At 40.9% G+C, this 25,116-nt stretch overlaps 2 protein-coding genes across 7 annotated transcripts in view; one reads left to right on the top strand and one right to left on the bottom strand.

Annotated features, from left to right (window-relative positions):
* The window catches only part of SLC25A18 (solute carrier family 25 (glutamate carrier), member 18), a 35,536-nt gene extending 34,402 nt beyond the window's left edge, over positions 1-1,134 (top strand). For all 5 annotated transcript variants that reach the window (XM_014529925.1, XM_014529926.1, XM_005882197.2 and 2 more), the window contains one exon: positions 363-1,134. In XM_014529925.1, coding sequence (XP_014385411.1) covers positions 363-504 — 142 coding nt within the window. In that variant the 3' untranslated portion in view covers positions 505-1,134. The remainder of the gene's footprint in view (positions 1-362) is intronic.
* Positions 1,135-1,447: 313 nt separating this feature from the next.
* ATP6V1E1 (ATPase, H+ transporting, lysosomal 31kDa, V1 subunit E1) overlaps positions 1,448-25,116 on the bottom strand; it is a 56,723-nt gene continuing 33,054 nt past the window's right edge. The window contains exons 4-9 of one of the 2 annotated variants that reach the window (XM_005882195.2): positions 22,423-22,489; positions 8,992-9,081; positions 8,040-8,108; positions 5,866-5,960; positions 4,138-4,225; positions 1,448-2,625 (exon numbers count right to left, since the gene is read on the bottom strand). In XM_005882195.2, coding sequence (XP_005882257.1) covers positions 2,563-2,625; positions 4,138-4,225; positions 5,866-5,960; positions 8,040-8,108; positions 8,992-9,081; positions 22,423-22,489 — 472 coding nt within the window. In that variant the 3' untranslated portion in view covers positions 1,448-2,562. The remainder of the gene's footprint in view (positions 2,626-4,137; positions 4,226-5,865; positions 5,961-8,039; positions 8,109-8,991; positions 9,082-22,422; positions 22,490-25,116) is intronic. The other variant, XM_014529924.1, reaches the window with a different exon arrangement.

The following is a 25,116-nucleotide window of genomic DNA, read 5'->3' as shown; positions in this document are numbered from 1 at the left end:
GACTCAAACTACGGAACAATTTTATCACTATACTACACTGAGGTCTTTATTTCTTTGAATTCTGTTGCTTTCCCTTACCTCTCAACAAAAGCAGGTTGTACTTGGAGCTTTCTTCTTTGCATCCCTACAGCATCTTTCTCCCAAAGTCTAGCCAATTGAGCCAATTTTTCATGGACTGGACCCAACTGCTTAGTAACCAAACTGCATACACATAATGGGGGAGGCATGGCTCCCACATTCCTGTAGAAAGTGACATGTGCTTTCAAAGAAAAGATGTACAAACGTCGGAGGAGAGGATGGCACTGAGCGCTGCTTGGTGTGCTTCTGCTCATTCAGCTCACAGGGCTCTTCTTTCTCCCTAGGAAACTCTGGATTCAGGAGGGACCATCTGCCTTCATGAAAGGAGCAGGCTGCCGGGCCCTTGTCATAGCCCCTCTCTTTGGGATTGCCCAAGGTGTCTACTTCATTGGTATTGGAGAACATATCTTAAAGTGTTTTGAATAAATATAGCTGGAATTCAGGTCCCTTCACTGGCTTCCATCTCTCTACCCTCCATGTATTTTGTCCTCTAACTTGTAGTACCACCTAAGTCTCAGAAGAAACAACCTTATTCTAATAAGCAAGGTGGCTACAGCTCTATTCTGCCTCAGAAGCCCCTAACCAACTACCTTTCAACAGAAGTAGTACATGCTTTGGTTGTATTGACTGTAGGACCTTAACAGACAGTAAAGATAGAAGGGTTGTTTCTACATTTTACATTTCTATTTCACACCTCAAGCTCAGTATACTTGAGTCATTTGGAGGATTTAGTTTTGTTATTCTGAGCTAAATAACTTACGGTTAGTCCTAGCATTCATTTTGGGCAAAAAGAGAATCAAAAGTTCAAGGGGACCATATAAGTCCTCAAAGTCAGCACCTAGTTTAAAACCATCCAAATCCTTTCAAATTATGGGTGGCTGAGGGATAAGGCCAACTAAAACCAAGCAGCCAGGCCAAAGTCAGGGCAGCCATCCTGCCCCATTTCCTCCTTCTGAAAAACAGGCTCTTAAAGACCAACTGGAGGCTCGGGGCATGAATTCGTGCACCAGTGGGGGTCCCTCTGCCTGGCCTGCGGGATCAGGCCGAAACCAGCTCTCCGACATCCCCCAAGAGGTCCCGGATTGTGAGAGGGCGCAGGCCAGGCCAAGGGACCCCACCGGTGCATGATCGGGGCCAGAGAGGGACGCGGGAGGTTGACCAGCCTGGGAGGGACTGCGAGAGGGCTCCAGGGTGTGTCTGGTCCATCTCACTCAGTCCCGATCAGCCAGACCCCAGCAGCAAGCTAACCTACCGGTCTGAGTGTCTGCCCCTGGTGGTCAGTGCACATCATAGTGAGCGACTGAGCAGCCTTAGCATATCATTAGCATATTACGCTTTGATTGGTTGAATGGATGACCGGACAACTGGACACTTAGCACACTAGGCTTTTATTATATAGGATGTCCATGGAACACTGTCTGAAATAAAGTTGAACTAGTTATAATCTCGTCTTATAATTAGCAAAGGAAGCAGACAGGCTGCGAAGAATAGTCTGTCTTCTACCTTTCTGTGTCCAATTCAAAACTGGCATGAAAATGAGTGGGAGGAAGAAAAGTGTTTAGGCTTAACACACAGTTAAACGCGCCCCCTCCCCTTGCAAAAAAACCCCCACACACCTTAGTTTCTTTTCTGACACTGCCAAAGCTAGTAAAACTATTTCCTCAATAAAGCTGTCAAGCCCTCTAAGAGGACAGATAATACTGAACACCTTATGTGTAAGTGTGGAAGACTATAAGGGGCTGAAAGGAACATAAAAGGAACACTTCTGAGTGAGGATCTGGTAAAAATGAGCAGAAAGTGCCAGAGGACCCAGGGAGGGTTAATGGTTTCAAGTACCAACAGATGTCAACCAGCAAATGCTACCGAAATTTGGATAATGGTGTCTTTTTTAGATAACCACACTAAGAATTTTACTCTCTCAAATCACACACTTAGAGTGTCTTGCATAATAAACTACAATTAAATTCACTTAAATGTTTTGTTTTAATAAATAAAGCATCATGGCTTAGATTTTAAATCACATTTACAGATAAGGAGCATTTCTAAGCCCAAACAGGTGACAGTGAAGCTACTACTGCTGGAAGGAATGCATGCCCCACATGTATGTTAAGCCTAAAGAGCAGAGACTTACCAGCAGAGCACACCATACACATAACCTCTAGACTAGATAACTAGAAGCAGAGGAAGAACACAAGTTTGGGTAAAGTCCATGCAACAACTACCTGATTTCTTCACCTTCATGCTGCAGAACCAACTGAAAGTTGTGTTACTTTTAGATAAGCTAGAAGTAGGTTTCCTGATCATATTAAAGGAAACTTTCTCCCATTGTTAACAATTAGGCTAAGGGCATTAGTATAGAAAGATATCCACGAGTAAATACAGAGTATTAGAATAGCAAAAAGGAAGCTACATAGATCATCTTGTTTCTTCAAATATTAGAAACTTCTACATCATAGTAGTGCATGAATTCCACCTCCCAAAGGCTTAGTCCAAAAACTTCCTGTTGGCATTTGCACCAAACAAGGCTCCTCGCACTTCTGGCATCATCTGTAAAGAAATGAGATCTTTAATAAATAAGTGTTTTGTCAACTGGAGAACTTGAGAAGAACTGCACATCTTTTTAAATTTTTAATGAACTTATTGAGGTGCCATTGGTTAATAAAATTATATAGGTTTTAGGTACACAATTCTATGATATATTATCTGTATATTGTACTGTGTGTTCACCACCCAAAGTCAAGTCTCCTACCATCATCATTTATGAAGAACTGTAGATCTTAACAGAGATGGCAAGTCATGAACCCCTAAATGGCTGGGAAGGAAATCACAAAGCTAAAAGCATCAAATCTGTCCTTTACTTATCCAAAGCACTATCATAGAATCCTCGATGAGAAACTTAACCAATAAAAAATTTTGGGTTAAGACTAACTGCTTTAAAGGAGACAAAGAAGAAGAAGAAAAAAACTAAGAAACTAAACATGGCCTGGCTGGTGTCACTCAATTGGTTGAGCATCATCCTGTGCACCAAAGGTAGCAAGTTCAATTCCCGGTCACAGCACATACCCAGGTTGTGGGTTCAATCCTTGGTTAGGGTGAGTGCAGGAAGCTACTGATATCTCTCTCTCTCTCTCTCTCTCTCACCTCCCCCCCTTTCTTTCTCTCTAAAATCAATAAAAACATTAAAAACAAAACAAAAAACTCAAGGCATTACTGTCTAAGGCTTCTGTTATGTTGTGATGGAAGAAGAGCCTGTTAACAGTTGTATCTCATCATAATATTGTGTATCACCTACATTCTTTATTTCAAAAAGTATTTATTGACTGTCTATGTATCAAGCAGAAAACATACAATGCAAGCTGTGCTGAGGTACTTGTTATTGCAAGTGAAAATCCTTAGGATTTAACCTCAAACTTCTAAGGCTGTGTGTTCAACAGAGTAGCCACTAGCCACATGTAGTTGCTGTGCATTTGAAATGTGGCTAGTGCATATAAGGAACTGAATTTTTAATTTTACTTAATTTAAATATCCATTTGTAGTGAGTGGCTACTCTATTGGGTAACAAAGCTGTATGGTTTAAGTTACAAGAAGATGATATACTCAACATCAAAGTGCTTAGCTATAAGACAAGTTAGCAGTAGACCACCACTACTGGGAGATGCCCAGCACGTTGAAATAATTGAAATTTCCTGCCAAATAATTTATTTGTGCAAACATGGGAATATTTGAAGAGCCAACAGCCCACGGTAATTTTTTTAAACAAGTATTTACTTTAGTTGCCATAATTCTTGCTGGAGAAAGAACTTTGGTCAGCATCTCCACTTGCAGTAAATGTATACATTATTACTGTAAATGTAAACAAAACCCTTTTTCTGACTCCAAATCCCCCTCATATAAATGGTACTGACTCAGTCAATGCCACTAAATGCTTAATCCCATACCTTTTAAGAAAATGTCAAAAAATATGGATACAGCAACAAATCCCAAACACCAGTGAATGGATGTGTTCTCTGTATCACTTCAAAGTAACAGACCAACTAACAAAAGTATTCCCACACTCACCTGCTGAGCTATGAGATCCAGTCGGCTTTCTAGGGTATTGGAAACTTTTATTTTACGATCCCCATTATAGATCTCAACTCCACCAGCTCTACAAAGAACAGGGGAAATAATTTTTATAGATTTCAGGAAGATAGGAAAGTTTTGGGGTATGGGATGTCTAAATACTACAAGGGGCCAGGCCGGTATGGCTCAGTGGTTGACCATTATGAACCAGTAGGTCAGGGTTTGATTTCTAGTTGGAGCACATGCTCAGGATGTGGGCTCGATCTCCAGTGTGGGGCATGCAGGAGGCAGCCAATCATGATTCTTTCTTATCACTGAAGTTTCTATCTCTCTTTCCCTCTCTGAAATCAGTAAAAATCTATACTGATAAAAGGGTACTATGCTAATTAGACCAGGAGACCTTCCGGGAGACCTTCCAGACGTCCTTCCAGACAAAGCCATGGTGGCGGGGCCGAGGCAGAGGCGGTTAGGGGCGATCAGATCAGGAGGGGAGGGCAGTTGGGGGTGATCAGGCTGGCGGCAGGGGCGGGGAGGGGGGGCAGTTGGGGGAGAGCAGGCCGGCAGGCAGAGTGGTTAGGGGTGATCAGGCAGGCAGGCAGGTGAGCGGTTAGGAGTCAGCGTTCCTGGATTGTGAGAAGGATGTCCACAGGGATCGGGCCTAAACCAGCAGTCGGACATCCCCTGAGGGGTCCCAGATTGGAGAGGGTGCAGGCCGGGCTGAGGGACACCCCCCTCATGCACAAATTTAATGCACCAGGCCACTAGTTATCTATCTATCTATCTATCTATCTATCTATCTATCTATCTATAAAAGCCTAAGCAACTGAATGACTGGTTGACTGGTTGCTATGACAAGCACTGACCACCAGGGGACAGACGCTCAATGCACGTGATAGGGCTCCTCCTGTCTGGATCGGGCCTGCAGGGACTGGGCTCCCTCTTGTCTGGATCGGGCCTGTGAGGATCGAGCCAAAACCGGCTATCTGACATCCCCCAAGTGGTCCCAGATACTGAGAGGGCGCAGGCCAGGCCGACGGACCCCACTGGTGCATGAATCCATGCACCTGGCCTCTAGTATTTTAAATAAATAAACACTGCAAGGGGCCAATAAACATAAGCAGTAAGCTTGAATAAATTTAAAAAGCTTCTTAGGATTTAAGGTATGGGTGTTAATAAATGTCATTTACCAAGTCCTCGAGGCCCTATTCTACTAATTACCAGGGGTACTGATAAGGCAAAGCTGTGTGTCAGATAAAAGATACCATTGTTAACCTTGTACCAAACTCCCTCTTAGAAAGTCCTGCTTCTAGCCTTTTATCATTCCATTCCTCAGTTTCTCAGCACTTAACAGGCATAAGGCAAAAGGTGTGGTTCTATTACATGGAGCCTCAGGGAGTGAAATTCTTTTGCTATACCAAAATTTTACTTTTATCAAATATTTCTTAAATAAGCAGGCTATGACACAAAGGCTGGGTAAGGTTTTGCAAAATTTCTTTGGGAAATTTTAATGGACGGTGACCTTATTACTTCATCCTCCCTCCCAGTCATTGTCTACCTGGCTAATAAGGAAGAACCACAACAGAGTACTAATAGAAAAAAACAGCCACACTTCTATCCTTAAGGCAAAGAGTGCCTTGGAGAAAACTCCCTTTACAACAGGCCTAGTATAAAGGCCATTCTCCCAGTGAAAGAAAGCCAGATGTTAAAAGCAGAAATACTCCTTACATCTCCTCAGGTAGGTAGACCTCCTGATCAATTTGGACATCAACATCTTTATTGGTGGCGATTTTGTACATAGGGATTGCTTTTTGCACTGCAGCCTGGAAAAGCAGAAAATGACAGGTTTTAGCAGAAACTTTTTCCCCAAAAAAATAAAAATAAAAATCCACAAACAATACAAGCAGCTATATATTTCAGGTAAGAGAATAGATGATTTACGAATGGAATGTAAAACAGTACAGCCGCTATAGAAAACAGTGTGTTAATTCCTTAAAAAATTTAACATAGAGTTACTATATGATCCAACAATTTTACATCTAGGTACATCAAATAAGTAAAAGCAGAGATTTAAACAGATATTTGTACACCAATGTGCATAGCAGCACTATTCACAATAGCCAACAGCGAGAAACAACCCAAGTGTCTATTGACAGATGACCAGATAAACAAAATGTGGTGTGCACATACAATTCAGCCTTAAAAAGGAAGGGAATTCTGACTCATGCTACAATATAAGATGAACCTTGTCAAAGTGAACTAAGACACAGCAGGAAAAATACTATACGATTCTACTTATATGAGGTACCTACAATAGTTAAATTCACAGAGACAGAAAGCAAAATGGTGGTTGCTAGGGGCTGAGGATGAGGGGAATAGGGAGTTATTGTTTAATGGGGACAGAGTTTTAGTTCGGGAAGATGAAATGTTGTAAAGATGGATAGTGGTTACTATATGATCCAACAATTCTACATCTGGGTACATCCAAATAAGTAAAAGATGGTTGCACAACAATTCATGTACTTACTGTAATTAAAGCAACTGTACATTTAAAATGGTTAGCTTTTTGTTATGTACTTTTTACCAATTTTATAAAGAAAGGAGCTCACTGGGGAAAAAAACAGATGAAAATGAATTTTTAACTACTATACTGCAATTAGTGTGATAACACGTAATTAGTGGAAAGTCCTTTGAGCAATACTGTACACACTCTACAAATGTAAATGACATTTTCTTTGAAGGAACTTTAATATTTTTCTCTGACAATATTACCAGTTGAGCAAATTTATGCATATATTCTACTCTTCCCTGCTTCTCAAATCTAATGTAGCACCACTTTGGAGAAATACTCATGACACTGGATGTTAACACTTTATTTAGTTTCAAGAAGAAATTTGCTTAACACCTAGCATTATCATTGTGTCATCTAGAAATGGCCAGTTGGCAGTTGGACCTGCTTCCATAGCAAGATTATCACCCTGGTGAATTTTGATGAGTTTTCCTCTCTGTTGTAGAAGTTCATAAACAAGGCTGTTAGCACAACATGGATCCAAGTTACTGACATGGTTTATAAACTAGAACCACAATTTATTAATTTATCATGGAGACTAAGGGGAATGAACACTATGTAATCTGGCTGGTACATTTTCTTCCCTAGGAGAAAAGTTATTTGGAGAGACAAATTATAGTAAGAATGAAAATATATCATGTATTATAAATATGATCGCTAAGGGACTAAGTGAAATCAAGCTATATTGAAGAATTTTAATCTGAAGAGCAATTTGATAGCACAGGATCATAGCTAGGGGAGTACATTCTATGACTTGTGGTTTACCAGCCACAGGCTCCTTCAGCACAGAGTGTCAACCTACTACTACAACCTTGGTACATGTCATGGGGCCAGCAGGTCACACCCTTCAGACCAGGGAACCTTCTCACTTGGAAAGGGCATGGAAGAGCACCTTAATATTTGCCCGGGGACTACAGCTATGTTTACACTGCTGATCAACCTCTTTTCTGGCAGCCACCTTCTTTCTCTAGGTACAGGAATGTATTAGGTTAGAGCCAAGCCTTGCTGGTCTGAGAGCAGTTTGCCACTTTAAGATAGTGTTAACTATGTTTGCTCAATTCTACTAGGTGCTGCCTCTATTGTTGCATTTTCAGAAGATTACTGTATTCTGAAGTCTCCAGAAAGGGGGGAGGGTACTAATTCAAATGGCAACGTGACCTCTTTAAGAAATGAGAAGCTGAGGTCACTTAAATGAATATTTACATTGTGTTAAAACTCTAATCTCCATGGTTGAGCTGTCATCTAAAGGTCAGACACACAGAAACTTAGGGGTGCATTTCATCCCTAAGTTTCTTATCTTTAAAAAAAAGAGGTCTCTTTCTCTAATCTTTACCTTTACCAGAGGGAAATCCTGTTTCCGGCAACAAACAATCATCCGGGGCTCCAATAACTGGTACAAACCCTATGACACAATCAGATGCAATTATTAAGGAATAAATAGAATGTTTTTATGATTCTTCCATCTAGTTTTGAAAAAAAGTTCCCTTGTAAATTTCCTTAAAAGACAGCGCATAATACAAGAACAAGGAAACACGATCTTGATATCACAAACCAAATAAATATACCCACTGTTCAGGTGGTAGAAACAAAATTTATATGGGAGTCTTATCTTACATCAGCTAAGTTGAAGACAAATATTATTGTAATTAGCATAAGTAAAATAAGGATTCACAGCCAAGGAGTATAGAGTTAAAATGTATACAGCCTTTGGTCTGAACCTCAATATCAAAAGCAAGTATTAGTGGTAAAATCAAATTAGGAAAACTAATTTAAGTTTTAAAAGTTAAAGCTGAAACCCAGCCAGCATGGCTCAATGGCTGAGCGTCAACCTATGAACCAGGAGATTACAGTTCGATTCCCGCTCAGGCACATGCCCCCATTGCGGGCTGGATCCCAATGTGGGGCATGCAGGAGGCAACCAATCAATAATACTCTCTCATTATTGATGTTTCTCTCTCTCTCTCCCTCTCCCTTCCTCTCTGAAATCAATAAAAATATATTTTCAAAAAAAGAAGTTAAAGCTGAAGGTTGCAAGCAAATCTGACCCTTGAGTTATGTAAAAAATTAATAATATAAAAGAATGGTAAACCTGGAAGTCTTACTCAACCTGACAGACATTACTGTCTTCTCATGCAGTATACATTTCTCTATTAGAAAAGGAAAAGAGCAGAAGGAAAGAAGCTAAGATGAGAAAAAAAGAAAAAGAGAGCTGGCCTCTAATATATTTTGTCAATTTTTTAAGAACTATGGCTATCAACTATAATAGACCTGGTCTATAAGGGTACCTGGAGGACCAGTCCATCCAGCAGCACTTGGTATCTAGTTGTATCTTTCACCACCTTGCCGAGTCTCTGTTTTGCTTCATTTAGTAGGTCCTACAATGAGTGGAAAAGAAAAAAGTTATCTACACATCGTGAGGCTGATACTAGCTCATGTGCTTGCTTCAGTTTATTGCTGTGCTTCCATTCAACACATTCTCTGAGATATATGATAAACCAGATGCTGTTCTAAGTACATTGATACAAAGAAGCACGAAGCAACATCATGGCTCCCAGGGAGGTCACACTCTAGCTAACCTAGAATAGCTCAGATTATTCATCAGTTCAGAAACCAACACAACTGACTAACATGGAAAGAGTTATATGATACAGATTTGAAAAGCAAGCTATTAAGAGTTATACAAGATGATTCTATTTTTTATTTAAAGAAAAAAACAGGTAACATCTGGATGGAGATGTTACCAATAATGAGTTATCTGCAACAATTCCCTGCTTACCTCTAAGAGGCTAGATTATCAACGATTTTAATATTCTTTATGCTAGTTTGAAAGGTAAATTATGATCAATAATGTTATAAACCACTAATATCCTAGTGACACTCTTTGATTCTAAGTTTAAACAACTTCCTTATTAGACTCTGGTTCTCCATGCAGCTTTTCCAAAGAGATATATGTAAATTATTACAGTTGGCGAGTTGGCGTGTCAGCTTACACATCAGTATTTTATGAATGTGCCAGGGCAAAACTATCCACTTGAACCTAGCTGCCTTTATGGAGTCCGAAAATAACAGAATTCTGGACTTGGAAAGCAGGAAACCAAAAGTTATGATGTCAACCTCATAGTCATGTCTACTTGGGTGTGCCTAGTTTGAAGAGTTAGCAGGCATCCCTCAAAGACATTTCTATCTCATCACTCTTTAAACCACACCACTAGAAATTTCTACTTCAAGATCAATGGATCAGAATTTAAATGTGTTTTTCATCTCCCTTAAAACACACACAGGCACGCACGCACACACACACACACACACACATTGTGAAATCTAGGGAAGTGATAAAGAGCCATCATTCATCCAATACATATTTTGTGTTAGGCATTATTCTTGTCATTTTAACTTAGGTTACCTAATTTAATTCTAAATAAGCTTCAGGTATGTTTTTTCCATTGTACAGAAAACTAGAGGCCCGGGGGTGTCCCTCAGCCCGGCCTGCGCCCTCTGGCAGTCCAGGAGCCCTTAGGGGATGTCCAACTGACCCATGGGGAGTGGGCCTAAGTCAACAGACATCCTTAGCACTGCCGGGGAGGCGGGAGAGGCTCCTGCCACCGCCGCTGCACTCGCCAGCTTTAAGTGTGGCTCAGGGCTTCTGGCTGAGCGGTGCTCCCCCCGTGGGAGCTCACTGACCACCAGGGGGCAGTTCCTGCATTGAGTGTCTGCCCCCTGGTGGTCAGTGTGCGTCACAGCAACCAGTAGTTCCACCCTTCAGTCGATTTGCATATTAGCCTTTCATTGTATGGGATGGAGTGAAACAGACATTCAAACCTCAAAGGGATTCCAAAGCTCTTAAACCTGGAAAGCATCTGGGCAGGGAAGGAAAAAAGATAAACAGCAGAGAAAAATAACTAAAAGACTGCAACAGAGACCAAACTTGGTAGCAAAACACCTTGCCTGTTTCCTTTTCATTTTCATCCTGGTCTCTATTTTTCACCTTTCTTTTATCTTTTGTCAATATCTTTGTTCTAACGAACTGCTTGACAACTTCCTTTCATAATTTCTTCTTCTATGGATAAAGCTAGAAATAAAATGTTTTAAAATAGTAAAATCATACCCTAGTCAGTTTGGTTCAATGGATAGAGAGCATCATCCTGTGGAATGAAGGGCCCTGGGTTTGATTCGGGGTCAAGGGCACATGCCCGGGTTGTGGGTTCACTCCCCAGCAGGGGGCGTGCAGGAGGCAGCCGATCAATGTTTCTCTCTCATCATTGATGTTTCTATCTTTCTCCCTCTCCCTTCTTCTCTGAAATCAATAAAAACATATATATAAAAAAATAAAATAGCAAAATCCATTTAAAGCATGTGTGTGCTTTTATGTACGTGTGACCTTATTTGTTCTATCATTACAGAGAGTGTTTCTTCACCCTGCCATGTCTTTTGTTTACTGTAGTTTGCTAAACTGTAAATAACTAGATGGCAACAAGTTAGACTGCAAAGGGTTACAAAATGTCTTTAGAACTAAAATTATATAAATGTTTATTTCCACAAACTCCTCAATATAAATTAGAAAAATTAAAGCTCCAACTGTATACTGAATTCAAGTTCATGCTACAGAATACTTGGACTATACATCTGTTCTAACGGGACCAAAACACTGACAGTTCACATAGGTCAACCTCTTCAGTTCCTCAACTGCACACTCCTCAAGCCATTACAATCTAGCTTTCTACCCTCATTCAAATGAAACCACTCTGGTAAAAGTCAGAAATGACATCCTGAATTACCAAATCAAAAGATCACTGTGCTTTTTCCTACTTTGATTCCTTGAAGCATAAGATACTATATTAAATTACCATTGTGTTCAAGTTTTTTGTTTTGTTTTTTTTAAATCCTCACCTGAGGATATGTTTATCCTATATAATAAAAGGGTAAAATGCAAATTGTCCCCCCCACCAGGAGTTCAACCAGGGGGGGCGGGGCTGGCCCGCCAACGGCCCAGGGCCCCTCCCCCTGGCTGTGCACGAACTCATGGACCGGGCCTCTAATGTACACACACACACACACACATTCAGAGAGGAAGGTAAATGGAGAGGAGAGACAGAAACATTAATGATGAGAAAGAATCCCTGATTGGCTGCCTCCTGCACACCCACTACTGGGGATTGAGCCGGCAACTGGGGCATGTGCCTTGACCGGGAACTGAACCATGACCTCCTGGGTCATAGGTCAATGTTTAACCACTAAGCCATGCAGGCTGAGCCTGTTTTTTCATTTTTTGTGGAACTTCCATGTTTTCTATAGTGGCTGTACCAATCTGCATTTCCACCAACAATGCATGAGAGTTCCCTTTTCTCCATATCCTCAACACTTGTTTGTTGATTTATTAATGACAGCTGTGAAGTGTTATTATGGTTTTAATTTGCATTTCTCTGCTATTAGTGACATCGGGCATCTTGTCCTATCTGTCTTCTTTGGAGAACTGTCCATTCAGGTCTTTGCGCCTCCTGCCCCCCCACCTTTTGGTGGGTAAATATAAAATATTTGTTTTCTTTACAACTGCCTGCCTACTCTCTATGAGTCTGTCTCTATTTTGCATGGTAGTTGAGTGTGTTCATTAAATTCCACATGAGTGAAATCTTACAGTACTTGTCTTTCTTTGACTGCTCTATTCATTTTTTAATTGGACTCTTTCCTTCTGTATTTCTAACCTTCATCCATCTATTCAGTTGCCTAACTCAGTAACCCTTAAGTCATTCTTAATTCCTTTCCACTCACTCATCACAACCTGTAAGTCACCAAATCCTGTGTACTCTATCTTTTTAGTATCTCTGGAATGAGGTTCTTGTCTTTTTTGTTGTGGCCTTTCTACTTCTGACTTGAAAGTTAAGCCATAACCTTTTGGCTTCCACTCCCCAGTGTTGCCAGGTCTCTCTAACACAAATCTCAGACTACAACAGTAGTTTTCAATGAGGTTCCCAGACCAACAATAAGATTACTCTGAGCTGCTTATTTAAATACTGATTCCTGACAATAATATAAAAATCTCTGGGATATAAATATTAAGATCCTCCAAGGGATTTTTATGCCTATTAAAGTTTGAGAACTAGCCAAAGGATAAAGTCCATAATCTTCAACAGGCATTCAAGGCTCTGTTAATTGAACCCAAATGTCTGTCTTACCTCATCTCATACCACTACCCACTCTACTAGACTATTTCTATTTCCTGCATGTGTTGTCAAATTAAGGGCTGTGTTTTTTGTTCAACTTGCTCCATCCCACCTCCTAGCCACTGACTAATTTTTTAACATTATGTTCAAAAGGCTGTATAGGCACATCTTGTTTTATTGTGCTTTACTTTATTGTACTTCATGTTGTAGTTTTTGTAAATTGAAGGCAAAACCTTCCACCAGCAAAAAGATTATGATTCACTTTATTGCAATCTCGCTTTAAGGCAGTCTGGAATCAAACCCAAAATACCAGAGATTTGCCTGTATGTAAATATTTTCTCCTGTCTAGATCCAGATAGGCTGCAGACACTTATAGGGCCTAGCAAATACAAGACAAGCCTAAGTATATTCTGAAATTCAAATAGCTTACTGTCTCAAGGAAACCCAGCACAATTATGAAATGAAAATATAGGAGATCAAGTTAGTACTGAAAAGAGAGAGAATTTTATTTGTGATGATTTCAGTGGTAAGCAGACAAATTCTCTGGTTACTTAGGGAAGATATGTGGTATGAACTAGAATTGCTGATTTGTGTTTCAAAATTATGAAATGTAACCCTTTTCCTCTAGCCCATCTCTTGAAGAAAATGATGGTTAACAATATTTTGAAAAACTATCTAAAGTTGAATCTTTTCCATTTATAAAAACATGTTCATTCCACAAAACTCCCCTCCCTAAAAATTTGAAAATCACTGTGTATGATGGGAGATGTTAGTAAAATGTACTAATATAACAATTGTGTAAATATTCTGGAGAGAAGAAAAAAAGTTGAGAAGCACTGGTATTGAAAAAGTAAAAAATTTATAAAAAAAAGAAGAAAAACCCAGATTTTTCTTATATGTTTATTTATTTATTTTTTTAAATATATTTTATTGATTTTTCACAGAGAGGAAGGGAGAGGGATAGAGAGTAAGAAACATCGATGAGAGAGAAACATCGATCAGCTGCCTCCTGCACACCCCCTAATAGGGATGTGCCTGCAACCAAGGTACATGCCCTTGACCGGAATCAAACCTGGGATCCTTCAGCCTGCAGGCCTACACTAAAATAGTTAGGGCTATATGTATTTTTAAAAACACGACTTATATTCAACCTACTAGGATGTTAAATTCCACAAAAGCAAGGACTTACTTTTATTATATCTCTAATACTTAGAGATTATCACTTATTATCACTTAGTAAGCATTCACACATCCTAAAACAGTGGTTCTCAACCTTCCTAATGCCGTGACCCTTTAATACAGTTCCTCATGTTGTGGTGACCCCCAACCATAAAATTATTTTCGTTGCTACTTCATAACTAATTTTGCTAATGTTATGAATCGTAATGTAAATATCTGATATGCAGGATGTATTTTCTTTTCTTTTTCTTTTATTGTTTTTTTGCTTAAAGTATTACAAAGAGTATTACATGTGTCTCCTTTTTTTCCCCGGCCTTGACAATCCCCTGGCCTCCCCTACCCCCCAGTGCCTTATGTCCATTGGTTATGCTTATATGCATGCATACAAGTCCTTCGGTTGATCTCTTACCCTCCACTCCTGCCCCCCAACCCTCCCGGGCCTTCCTGCTGTAGTTTGACAGTCTGTTGGAGGCTACTCTGCCTCTGTATCTATTTTTGTTCATAAGTTTATAATGGTCTTTATTATCCATAAATGAGTGAGATCATGTGGTATTTTTCCTTCATTGACTGGCTTATTTCACTTAGCATAATGCTCTCCAGTTCCATCCATGCTGTTGCAAATGGTAAGAGTTCCTTCTTTTTTACAGCAGCATAGTATTCCATCGTGTAGATGTACCACAGTTTTCTAATCCATTCATCTACTGATGGGCACTTAGGCTGTTTCCAGATCTTAGCTATGGTGAATTGTGCTGCTATGAACATAGGGGTGCATATATCCTTTCTGATTGGTGTTTCTGGTTTCTTGGGATATATTCCTAGAAGTGGGATCACAGGGTCAAATGGGAGTTCCATGTTTTGTTTTTTGAGGAAACTCCATACTGTCTTCCATAGTGGCTGCACCAGTCTGCATTCCCACCAGCAGTGCACAAGTGTTCCTTTTTCTCCACATCCTCTCCAGCACTTGTCGTTTGTTGATTTGTTGATGATAGCCAGTCTGACAGGTGTGAGATGGTACCTCATTGTTGTTTTGATTTGCATCTCTCGGATGATTAGTGACTTTGAGCATGTTTTCATATGTCTCTTGGCTTTCTGAATGTCCTCTTTTGAAAGGTGTCTATTTAGATCCTTTGCCCATTTTTTGATTGGATTGTTTATCTTCCTTTTGTTAAGTTGTATGAGTTCCCTATAAATTTTGGAGATTAGGCCCTTATCAGATATAATGTTGGCAAATATGTTCTCCCATGTAGTGGGCTTTCTTGTTGTTTTGTTGATGGTTTCTTTTGCTGTGCAGAAACTTTTTATTTTGATGTAGTCCCATTTGTTCATTTTCTCTTTAGTTTCAACTGCCCTAGGAGCTGTATCAGTGAAGAAATTGCTTTGGCATATGTCTGAGATTTTGTTGCCTTTGGATTCTTCTAGAATTTTTATGGTTTCCTGTCGTACATTTAAGTCCTTTATCCATTTTGAGTTTATTCTTGTGTATGGTGTAAGTTGGTGGTCTAGTTTCATTTTCTTGCATATATCTGTCCAATTTTCCCAACACCATTTATTGAAGAGACTATCTTGGCTCCATTGAATGTTCTTTCCTCCTTTGTCAAATATTAATTGAGCATATTGGTTCGGGCTAATTTCTGGACTCTCTATTCTATTCCACTGATCTATATGTCTGTTCTTGTGCCAGTACCAGGCAGTTTTGAGAACAGTGGCTTTGTAATACAGCTTGATATCTGGCATTGAGATCCCACCTACTTTGTTCTTTCTCAGGATCGCTGCAGCTATTCGGGGTCTTTTTTTATTCCAGATGAATTTTTGGAGAGTTCGTTCTAGATCTTTGAAGTAGGCCATTGGTATTTTAATGGGAAGTGCGTTGAATTTATAGATTGCTTTGGGTAGTATGGACATTTTAATGATGTTGATTCTACCAATCCAAGAACATGGTATGTTCTTCCATCTCTTTATGTCTTCCTCTATCTCTTTTTTCAACGTCCTGTAGTTTTCTGAGTAGAGGTCTTTTACCTCTTTAGTTAAGTTTATTCCTAGGTAGCTTAATTTTTTTGGTGCGATGGTAAATGGGATTGTTTTTATAATCTCTCTTTCTGAAAGTTCACTATTGGTGTATAGAAATGCCTCAGATTTCTTGGGGTTAATTTTGTATCCTGCTACATTGCCAAATTCATGTATTAAGTCTAGTAGCTTTTTGATGGAGTCTCTAGGGTTTTGTATGTATAATATCATGTCGTCTGCAAATAAGGACAGTTTTACTTCCTCTTTTCCAATTTGGATGCCTTTTATTTCTTCTTCTTGTCTAATTGCAATGGCTAATACTTCCAGGACTATGTTGAAGAGGAGTGGCGAGAGTGGGCATCCCTGTCTTGTTCCTGTTCTTAGGGGAAATGGTGTTAGTTTTTGTCCATTGAGTATGATGTTGGCTGTGGGCCTGTCATATATGGCTTTTATTATGTTGAGGTATGATCCTTCTATTCCCACCTTGCTGAGAGTTTTTATCAAAAATGGGTGTTGGATTTTGTCGAATGCTTTTTCTGCATCAATTGATATGACCATGTGGTTTTTTTCTTTCAATTTGTTTATGTGATGTATTACGTTTATTGATTTACGGATGTTGTACCATCCTTGCATCCCTGGGATAAATCCTACTTGGTCATGGTGTATGATCTTTCTGATGTACTGTTGGATCCGATTTGCTAAGATTTTGTTGAGGATTTTGGCATCTATGTTCATGAGGGATATTGGCCTGTAATTCTCTTTCATTGTGTTGTCTTTACCTGGTTTTGGTATTAGGGTGATGCTGGCTTCATAGAATGAGCTTGGAAGTGTTCCTTCCTCCTGAATTTTTTGTAGTAGTCTGAGGAGGATAGGTTTTAGTTCTTCCTTGAAAGTTTGGTAAAACTCCCCTGAGAAGCCATCTGGTCCTGGGCTTTTGTTTGCTGGAAGCTTTTTGATGACTGCTTCAATTTCTTCCATAGTTATTGGCCTATTGAGATTTTTAGATTCTTCCTGATTGAGTTTTGGAATGTTGTACTTTCCTAGGAATTTGTCCATTTCCTCCAGGTTGTCTAGTTTGTTGGAGTAGAGCTGTCCATAGTATTGTTTAACAATCATTTGTATTTCTGTGGGGTCTGTTGTTATTTCGCCTCTATCGTTTCTGATTTGGTTTATTTGGGTCCTCTCTCTTTGCTTCTTGGTGAGCCTGGCTAGAGGTTTGTCAATCTTGTTTATCCTTTCAAAGAACCAGCTCTTGGTTTCATTGATTTTCTGTATTGTTTTTTTGGTCTCTATGTCATTTATTTCTGCTCTAATCTTTATTATCTCCTTCCTTCTGCTCACTCTGGGGTTTTCTTGTTGCTCTCTTTCTAATTCTTTGAGTTGAAGAGTTAGATGATTTACTACCATTTTTTCTTGCTTTTTGAGATAGGCCTGAAGAGCTATAAACTTCCCTCTCAGGACTGCTTTCATTGTGTCCCATAGGTTTTGGATTGTTGTGTTTTCATTGTCATTAGTGTCCAGGATGTTTTTAATTTCTTCTTTGATCTCATTGGTAACCCAATCAATATTTAATAACATGCTATTCAGCTTCCAAGTGTTTGAGTATTTTGGGTTGTTTTTATTGTAGTTTATTTCTAACATTATGCCATCGTGGTCTGAGAAGAAGCTTTTTATGATTTCAATCTTCTTGAATTTGTGGAGACTTTGCTTGTGACCCAATATGTGGTCTATTTTTGAATATGTCCCATGAGCACCTGAGAGGAATGTATATTCCATGGCTTTGGGGTGAAGTGTTCTGAAGATGTCAATTAAGTCCATCTGATCTAGTGAGTCATTTAGGATTGCTGTTTCTTTGCTGATTGTTTGTCTAGCGGGCTTATCCAGTGGTGTCAGTGGTGTATTAAAGTCCCCTACTATGATTGTATTGTTGTCGATCTCTCCTTTGATATCTTCCAGGAGTTTTTTTATGAATTTGGGTGCTCCTGCATTGGGTGCATATATGTTTACCAGGGTTATATCTTCTTGTTGTATTGATCCCTTTAGTATTATGAAGTGGCCTTCCTTATCTCTGGTTATGGCCTTCACTTTGAGATGTATTTTGTCCGATATAAGTATTGCTACCCCAGCTTTCTTTTCCTTTCCATTTGCGTGAAAGATATTTTTCCATCCCTTCACTTTCAGTCTGTGTGAGTCCCTTCTAATGAGGTGGGTCTCTTGTAGACAGCAGATGTATGGGTCATGTTTTTTTATCCATTCAGCCACTCGATGTCTTTTGGTTGGAGCATTTAGTCCGTTTACATTTAAAGTTATTATTGAAAGGTACTTGTTTGTAGCCATTTCTTTTTTTGTGTGTGTGGCTGTTTTCTTTCTGAGCTTGTTATTTCTTCTTTTTACACCAGTCCCTTTAGCATTTCTTGCATGGCTGGCTTGGTGGTGATAAACTCCCTTAGCCTTTTTTTGGGCGGTTGTGGTAGCAGCTGCTCCTCAGTTGGCAGCAGCTCCTCTGGTGGGTGCTGTTCACAGCTGTGGTGGCTCCTCTGGCTGGTGGGGGGAGGCTTCACACACAGCTGCTGTTCCTTAGACAGAGGGTGTGCTGATCACGAAGCTGCTCTTCCTTGGATGGGGGCTGGCTGCACGCTGCTGTTGTTCCTCTGATGTGGTGGGCTGCTTGTGGGGCTACTGCTACTAGGACTTGGACAGGTTGATTGCAACTCTGTTGCTCCTCAGACAGGGGTGGGCTGCTTGCGAGGCTGCTGCTCTTTGGACGGGAGTGAGCTGCACGCGTTGCTGCTCCTCCTCGGACAGGGACGTGCCACTCACCCGGCTCCTGCTCGTTGGACAGGTGCAGCCTGTTGTGGCTGCTGCTCCTCGGACCGGGGTGGGCTGCTGCTGCTCCTTGAATGGGGCCGGGCCGCTCACAGAACTGCTGCTCCTCAGATTGGGCAGGCTGCTCGTGCGGCTGCTGCTGCTTGGACGAGGGCAAGATGCTTGTGCAGCTGCTGCTCCTCGGACTAGTGCAGGGTGTGCGCAGCTGCTTCTCCTTGGATGGGGGCAGGCTGCACAGGGCTGCTGCTCCTCAGACGTAGGAAGATTGCTCGTGCGGCTGCTGCTCCTCGGACAGGTCAGACTGCTCATGTGGTTGCTCCTCCTCAGATGGGGAAGCGGGACGCTCACACAGCTGCTGCTCCTTGGACAGGGGCAGGCCACGTGAGGCTGCTGCTCTTAGGCTTGAGGCAGGCTGCTCACGGGGCTGATGCTCCCTGGACAAGAGTGTGCCGCTCACATGTCTGCTTCTCATGTGGTTGAAGAAATAATGTGAAAAGAAGTAGGAAATAAAGGAACAAACAAAAATAAGGAGAACAAAGAAAAAAGCAAAAAAAAAAAAAAAAAAAGCTAAAAAAATAAAAATGAAAAATTGAAATGTCATTCCTTTGGCTGGCTTAAGATCCCAGTTTTGTGGAGTGTCTGTGATTTGTTGTTGTTGTTGTTGTTCGCAGGATGCATTTTCATTGTTACAAATTGAACATAAATAAAGCATAGTGATTAATCACAAAAACAATATGTAATTATGTTTTCCAATGGTCTTAGGTGACCCCTGTGAAAGGGTCGTTCGACCCCCAAAAGGGTCGCGACCCACAGGTTGAGAACTGCTGTCCTATAAAATAAAAGCCTAATATGCTAAGTGTCCGGTTGTCCAGTCGTCTGTTCAACCAATCAAAGCATAATAAGCTAATGATATGCTAAGACCGCTCAACTGCTTGCTATGACATGCACTGATCACCAGGGGGCAGATGCTCCAACTGGCAGGTTAGCTTGCTGCTGGGGTCTGGCCGATCGGGACTGAGCGAGACGGGCTGGACATGCCCTGGAGCCCTCCCGTGGTCCCTCCCTGGCTGGCCAACCTCCCACGTCCCTCCCCAGCCCTGATTGTGCACCGGTGGGGTCCCTTACCTTGGCCTGCCCTCTCACAATCCGGGACCCCTCAGGGGATGTCGTAGAGCTGATTTCCACCGAATCCCACAGGCCAGGCCAAGGGACCCCACTGGTGCACGATTCGTGCACTGGGCCTCTAGTTTGATAAATAAATGACTGATCTGAACTTTAGGTATCATGCTATATCCATGACAACTAAAATTTCCTTATAAAGCCAAACTAGTAGTTATTTATATATTTTAAAGGATTTAAAGCAGTTTCCAATAAAAACTTAAATTAGTATTTTAAAATTAGAAAAAAACAAACAAAATATTATTAAAATATAATTGTATTGATTTTAGAGGAAGGGAGAGGGAGAGGGAATTAGAAACATCGATGTGAGGGAACATTATCAATCAGCTGCCTTCTGCACACCCCCTTCTGGGGATCAAGTCCACAATCAGGCATGTCCCCTGACTGGGAATGGAACCACAATCTCTTGGTTCCTGAGTTGACACTCAACCACTGAGCCAAACTAGCCAGGCGAGCTGATTATTTTTCTTAAAACAGCTTGTCCTTCTAACTTCTCATTTTTGTTAGTGAAACGACCATTCTCCTAGTTAGCGAGGCCTGAAATTCAGTATTTGGTGTTGAACGTGGAAGAGGAGGAATCAATCAGTAATCAACATCTGGAATGTCTTCCTATAAAATGTGTCAACACTGACACCATGCCAGATTAATCTAATATAAACCACATCTTATGGAATCAGTTTGTTTCTTTAATTATTCAAGAAAATGGTATGTTTTCCATTTACTCAAGTTTTATAGCTTTTTCATATAGGTCTTATTCACTTAAATTTATTCCCCAAAATTAAATAATTTTTGTAGCTATTATAAAGAGATTTACTTTTTATTTTACTTGCTAATTGGTTATTGTTGGCATAGAGAAAAACTCAATTTCTGTAAGTTCTGTGTAACCAGTCATCTTTTGAAAGAATTACCAGTTCTTACTGTTTTTTGGATTTTTTTTTGTATAGATTATATGTGCAAAAATAATTGTTTCTTCCTTTCCAATATTTATATAACTTATTTCTCCACTTTATAAGGAATCTAGGTCCTCTAAAATAACAATGAATAACAGTGGAATATCAGCAGGCATCCTTGTTTAGTTCCTGAATACAATTCTAATACCTCTAGGCTTTCCCAACTAAATGGCATGTTTCTGGAGCTTTTCTGTCCTCTTCCTAGGACAACAATACTTCCCAAATGGTTTTCTTTTTCTTTTTCTTTTTCTTTTTTTAAAATATATTTTATTGACTTTTTACAGAGAGGAAGGGAGAGGGATAGAGAGTTAGACACATCGATGAGAGAGAAACATAGACCAGCTGCCTCCTGCACACACCCTACTGGGGAATGCGCCTGCAACCAAGGTACATGCCCTTGACCAGAATCTAACCTGGGACCCTTCAGTCCGCAGGCCGATGCTCTATCCACTGAGCCAAACCGGTTAGGGCCCAAATAGTTTTCTTGTGTTTAACCTTTTCCCTGTTAAACTTAGCCTATACACTCATACATGGACCTTATTTATGATAGTCCCCATAAAATAAAATAAAAACTTCAATGAAGCTTTCTATTTAAGTAGGCGAACCTCTTTAACCTGTACTTATGCCTTATATTAACTCTAGCCTACATTTCTAAACTCCATAGTGCCTATCACCCTCATATATGTTGTCAATCCATGACATGCTATATGATCCAGAAGGGTCTATGAGTTCTGTTAGATCAGAGGGTCCTTTAAGACAGGAATATATCTTATTCATTTTTATACTTATGTTCTCTCTCTCAAAATCATCCTATATAATAAAAGCCTAATATGTAAATTGTCCCCTCTGGCGGATATTTGACCAGGAGTTCAACCGCTCGCTATGACGTGCGCTGACTACAGGGAGCGATGTGGAACATGGCAGGTGTCAGCGACGCAGCACTGGCAGCAGGCGGCAGTGGAGGCACTGCCGTTCCCAATGGGCCCCAACAAGAGTGGGACCACAGCGGGATGGTGGAGCAGATGAGCGGGCAGCGCTAGGCCAAGGTGGGTGTGAGCAGGGGCCCCGATAGCCCCGCAGATGGCAACCAGTGATGGAGGCGAGGGGTGGGGCCACCGCCTGGCTCCCAGGCACTGAGGGAGCCAGGTGGGAGCCCGATCGCTCCACCAATTGCCCCGTAGACAGCGACCAGTGGCAGTGGCGGGTGGCGGGGCCGCCACCTGGCTCCAAGGGGCTGATGGAGAAAGGGCAAATAGCAGTATTAAAATATTTTTTCTAATTATTTTCCTTTCAATGTGCACAAATCCATGCATGGGGCCACTAGTTCAACTCTTTAATTAGCTAATGTTAACTAGTGAGTTCTCTATTAATAGGCAAATAAATATTATAATTTCATAACTAATAGAGACTAATTACTCACTGTAACAAGATCATCTCTCGCTCTGAGGACTTTGAGTCTTGCTTGATTCATCATATTGGACATCTGACTGCAAAAGATAGAAAAAAATAGTATCAGTACAGTATAAAAAACAAAAACCATAGAGAAGTCCACTAAAATTCACTTAATTATTTCTACCAACTTATTTTTTTCTTTAAAATCTTCATTGTTGAGAATATTACAGAGGTCACCCTTTTTACTCCCATTGGTCCCCTCCACTCAGTTCCTGGCCCACCCCAGGCCTAAACCACCCTACTGTCCATGTCGATAGGTAAGACATTTGGTTAATCTCTTCTCCCCCTTCCCACCCACTTCCCTCTGAGATTTGTCAATTTATTCCATGTTTCTATGCCGATTCAATTTTATTCACCAGTTTATTTTGTTCATTAGGTTTATGGTTGGTTATTTTGATTGTTATATTCAATTGTTGATAGATATGTATCTGTTGCCTTTTACTGTTGATATATTTTATCTCTCTCCTTCTTCTCCTTCCTATTCTTACAGAATACCCTTCAACATTTCATGTAATAATGGTTTGGTGATGGTGAACTACTTTACTTTTTTTCTGGTTTGTGAAGTTCTTTTTCTGACCCTCAATTCTAAATGAGAGTTTGCTGAGTAATCTTGGTTGTAGGTACTTACTATTCATCACTTTCAGTATTTCTTGCCACTCCCTTCTGGCCTGCAAAGTTTCTGTTGAGAAGCCAGCTAACAGTACTATGGGCGCTCCCTTGTAGGTAACTAACTGCTTATCTCGTGCTGCTTTTAAGATTCTATCTGTCCTTAAGCCTTGGCATTTTAATTATGATGTGTCTGGTGTGGGCCTCGTTGGGTTCCTCTTGTTTGGGACTCTCTGAGCTTCCTAAACTTGTAAGTCTATTTCTTTTACCAGGTAGGGGAAGTGTTCTGTCATTATTTCTTCAAATAGGTTTTCAGTATCTTGCTCTCTCTCATCTCCTTCTGACACCCCCATAATGCAAATGTTGGTAGGCTTGAAGTTGTTTCAGAAGCTCCTTACACTATATTCATATTTTTGGACTTTTTTCTTTTTGCTCTTCTAATTGGGTTTTTGCTTCCTCATATTCCAAATCCTTGATTTGATTCTCAGAATCCTCTACTCTACTGTTGAAACCTTGTAAATTATTCTTTATTTCAGTTAGTGTATGCCTAATTTCTGACTGGTCCTTTTTCATGTCTTTGACATTCTCACTAAGATCCTCGAAAGTCTCATGAAGATCCTTGAGTAAGCTTATAACATGGTTTTGATTTCTGTATTCAGCAGTTTTCTCACTTCCATTTCTTTCATTTGTGACATGCTTCTTTGTCTCCCTATTTTGGCTGCTTCCCTGTGTTTCTTTTTATGTATTAGGTAGAGCTGCTATGTCTCCTATAATTGGTAAAGTGGCCTTGTATAGTAGGTGTCCTGTAGGACCCAATGGCTCAGCCTCCCCGGTCACCTGATATGGCACTCTAGGGACTGTGTGGGCTGTGTGCAGTCGTATTGGAGTTGAGCTTTGATTGCTGTTGGCGTCACTGGGAGGAGTTGACCTCCAGGCCAATTGGCTATAAGGACCAGCTGCGACTACAGTGGGAGAGCTGCTATGCAGGAGACACCCCTATGGAGCAGGACTTACTTAAGGGAGGTTTTGGTGCTCACTGAGTCTGCTTCTTGAGTGTGTTACTTGTGGATGTGTAGAGTTGTAATATGGTATGGTCTGAGGCTGTCAAATGGGTGCACTGGCTCTGGGGCTTCCTGGGAGGTGCAAAGTCAGCCACTGGAGTCACCCAGCAGGAACTACAGAGAGGTCTGCAGATGACTGCTACTTGTATTGGGCCTGTGAAGCAAGGCAGGCTGGTGCTAGTGCGGGTCTTGGGCCTTTTACTGATAGGTTTGGGGGCATGATGTTACCACCTTCAGCTTGTTTGAGAGATTTTTAACAAGATTTGAAGCCTGAGCCAGGACAGGCCATTCATATGGAAAAGCAACTGCAAACAGCTTGGGTGGGGCTACAAACTTGATGGGGCAGAGTCTCAGGGAATCTTCAGGGTGGAACAAAGTTTACTCCAGGCTGAGGGAGACTCAGATATGGCTGCTAGTCAGCCCTGAGATAGGGGAGGTACCAGCACCGGAACAATGTTCCCTGTAAGTACCCTGTCTGGGAGAAAACCGACCCCGAGTTCCTGCCCCCATGCCAGACAATCCAGTTCCTCCCCATATGTGCCTGGGTCCCCCAGGACTGGAGCTTGGAGGAAGTGGAACCGTGTAAGATTGTGCCTGGGCAATTTTTTTTTTATCTTTAATTTCTTTATTGGTTAAGGTATTACAAATGTGTCCTCATCCCCCCATTAACCCCCAACCTCTCCACCCCCCATGTTCTCATCCCCCTGTTGTCCATGTCCATTGGTTTGGCTTATATGCATGCATACAAGTCCTTTGGTTGATCTCTTCCCCTTACCCCCACCCTCCCCTACTTTCCCTCTGGGGATTGATAGTCTGATCGCTGTTTCTCTGTCTTTGGATCTGTCCCTGTTCATCAGTCTATGTTGTTCTCTATATTCCACAAATGAGTGAGATCATGTGGTATTTATCTTTCTCTGACTGGCTTATTTCACTTAGCATAATGCTCTCCAGTTCCATCCATGCTGTTGCAAATGGCAAGAGTTCCTTCTTTTTTA

Source organism: Myotis brandtii, unplaced genomic scaffold (genome assembly GCF_000412655.1).
Source record: "Myotis brandtii unplaced genomic scaffold, ASM41265v1 scaffold7, whole genome shotgun sequence".
Classification (NCBI taxonomy): Eukaryota; Metazoa; Chordata; class Mammalia; order Chiroptera; family Vespertilionidae; genus Myotis; species Myotis brandtii.
The sequence above is the reverse complement of the archived record's forward strand: the minus strand, read 5'-3'. Positions and strand labels throughout refer to the sequence as shown.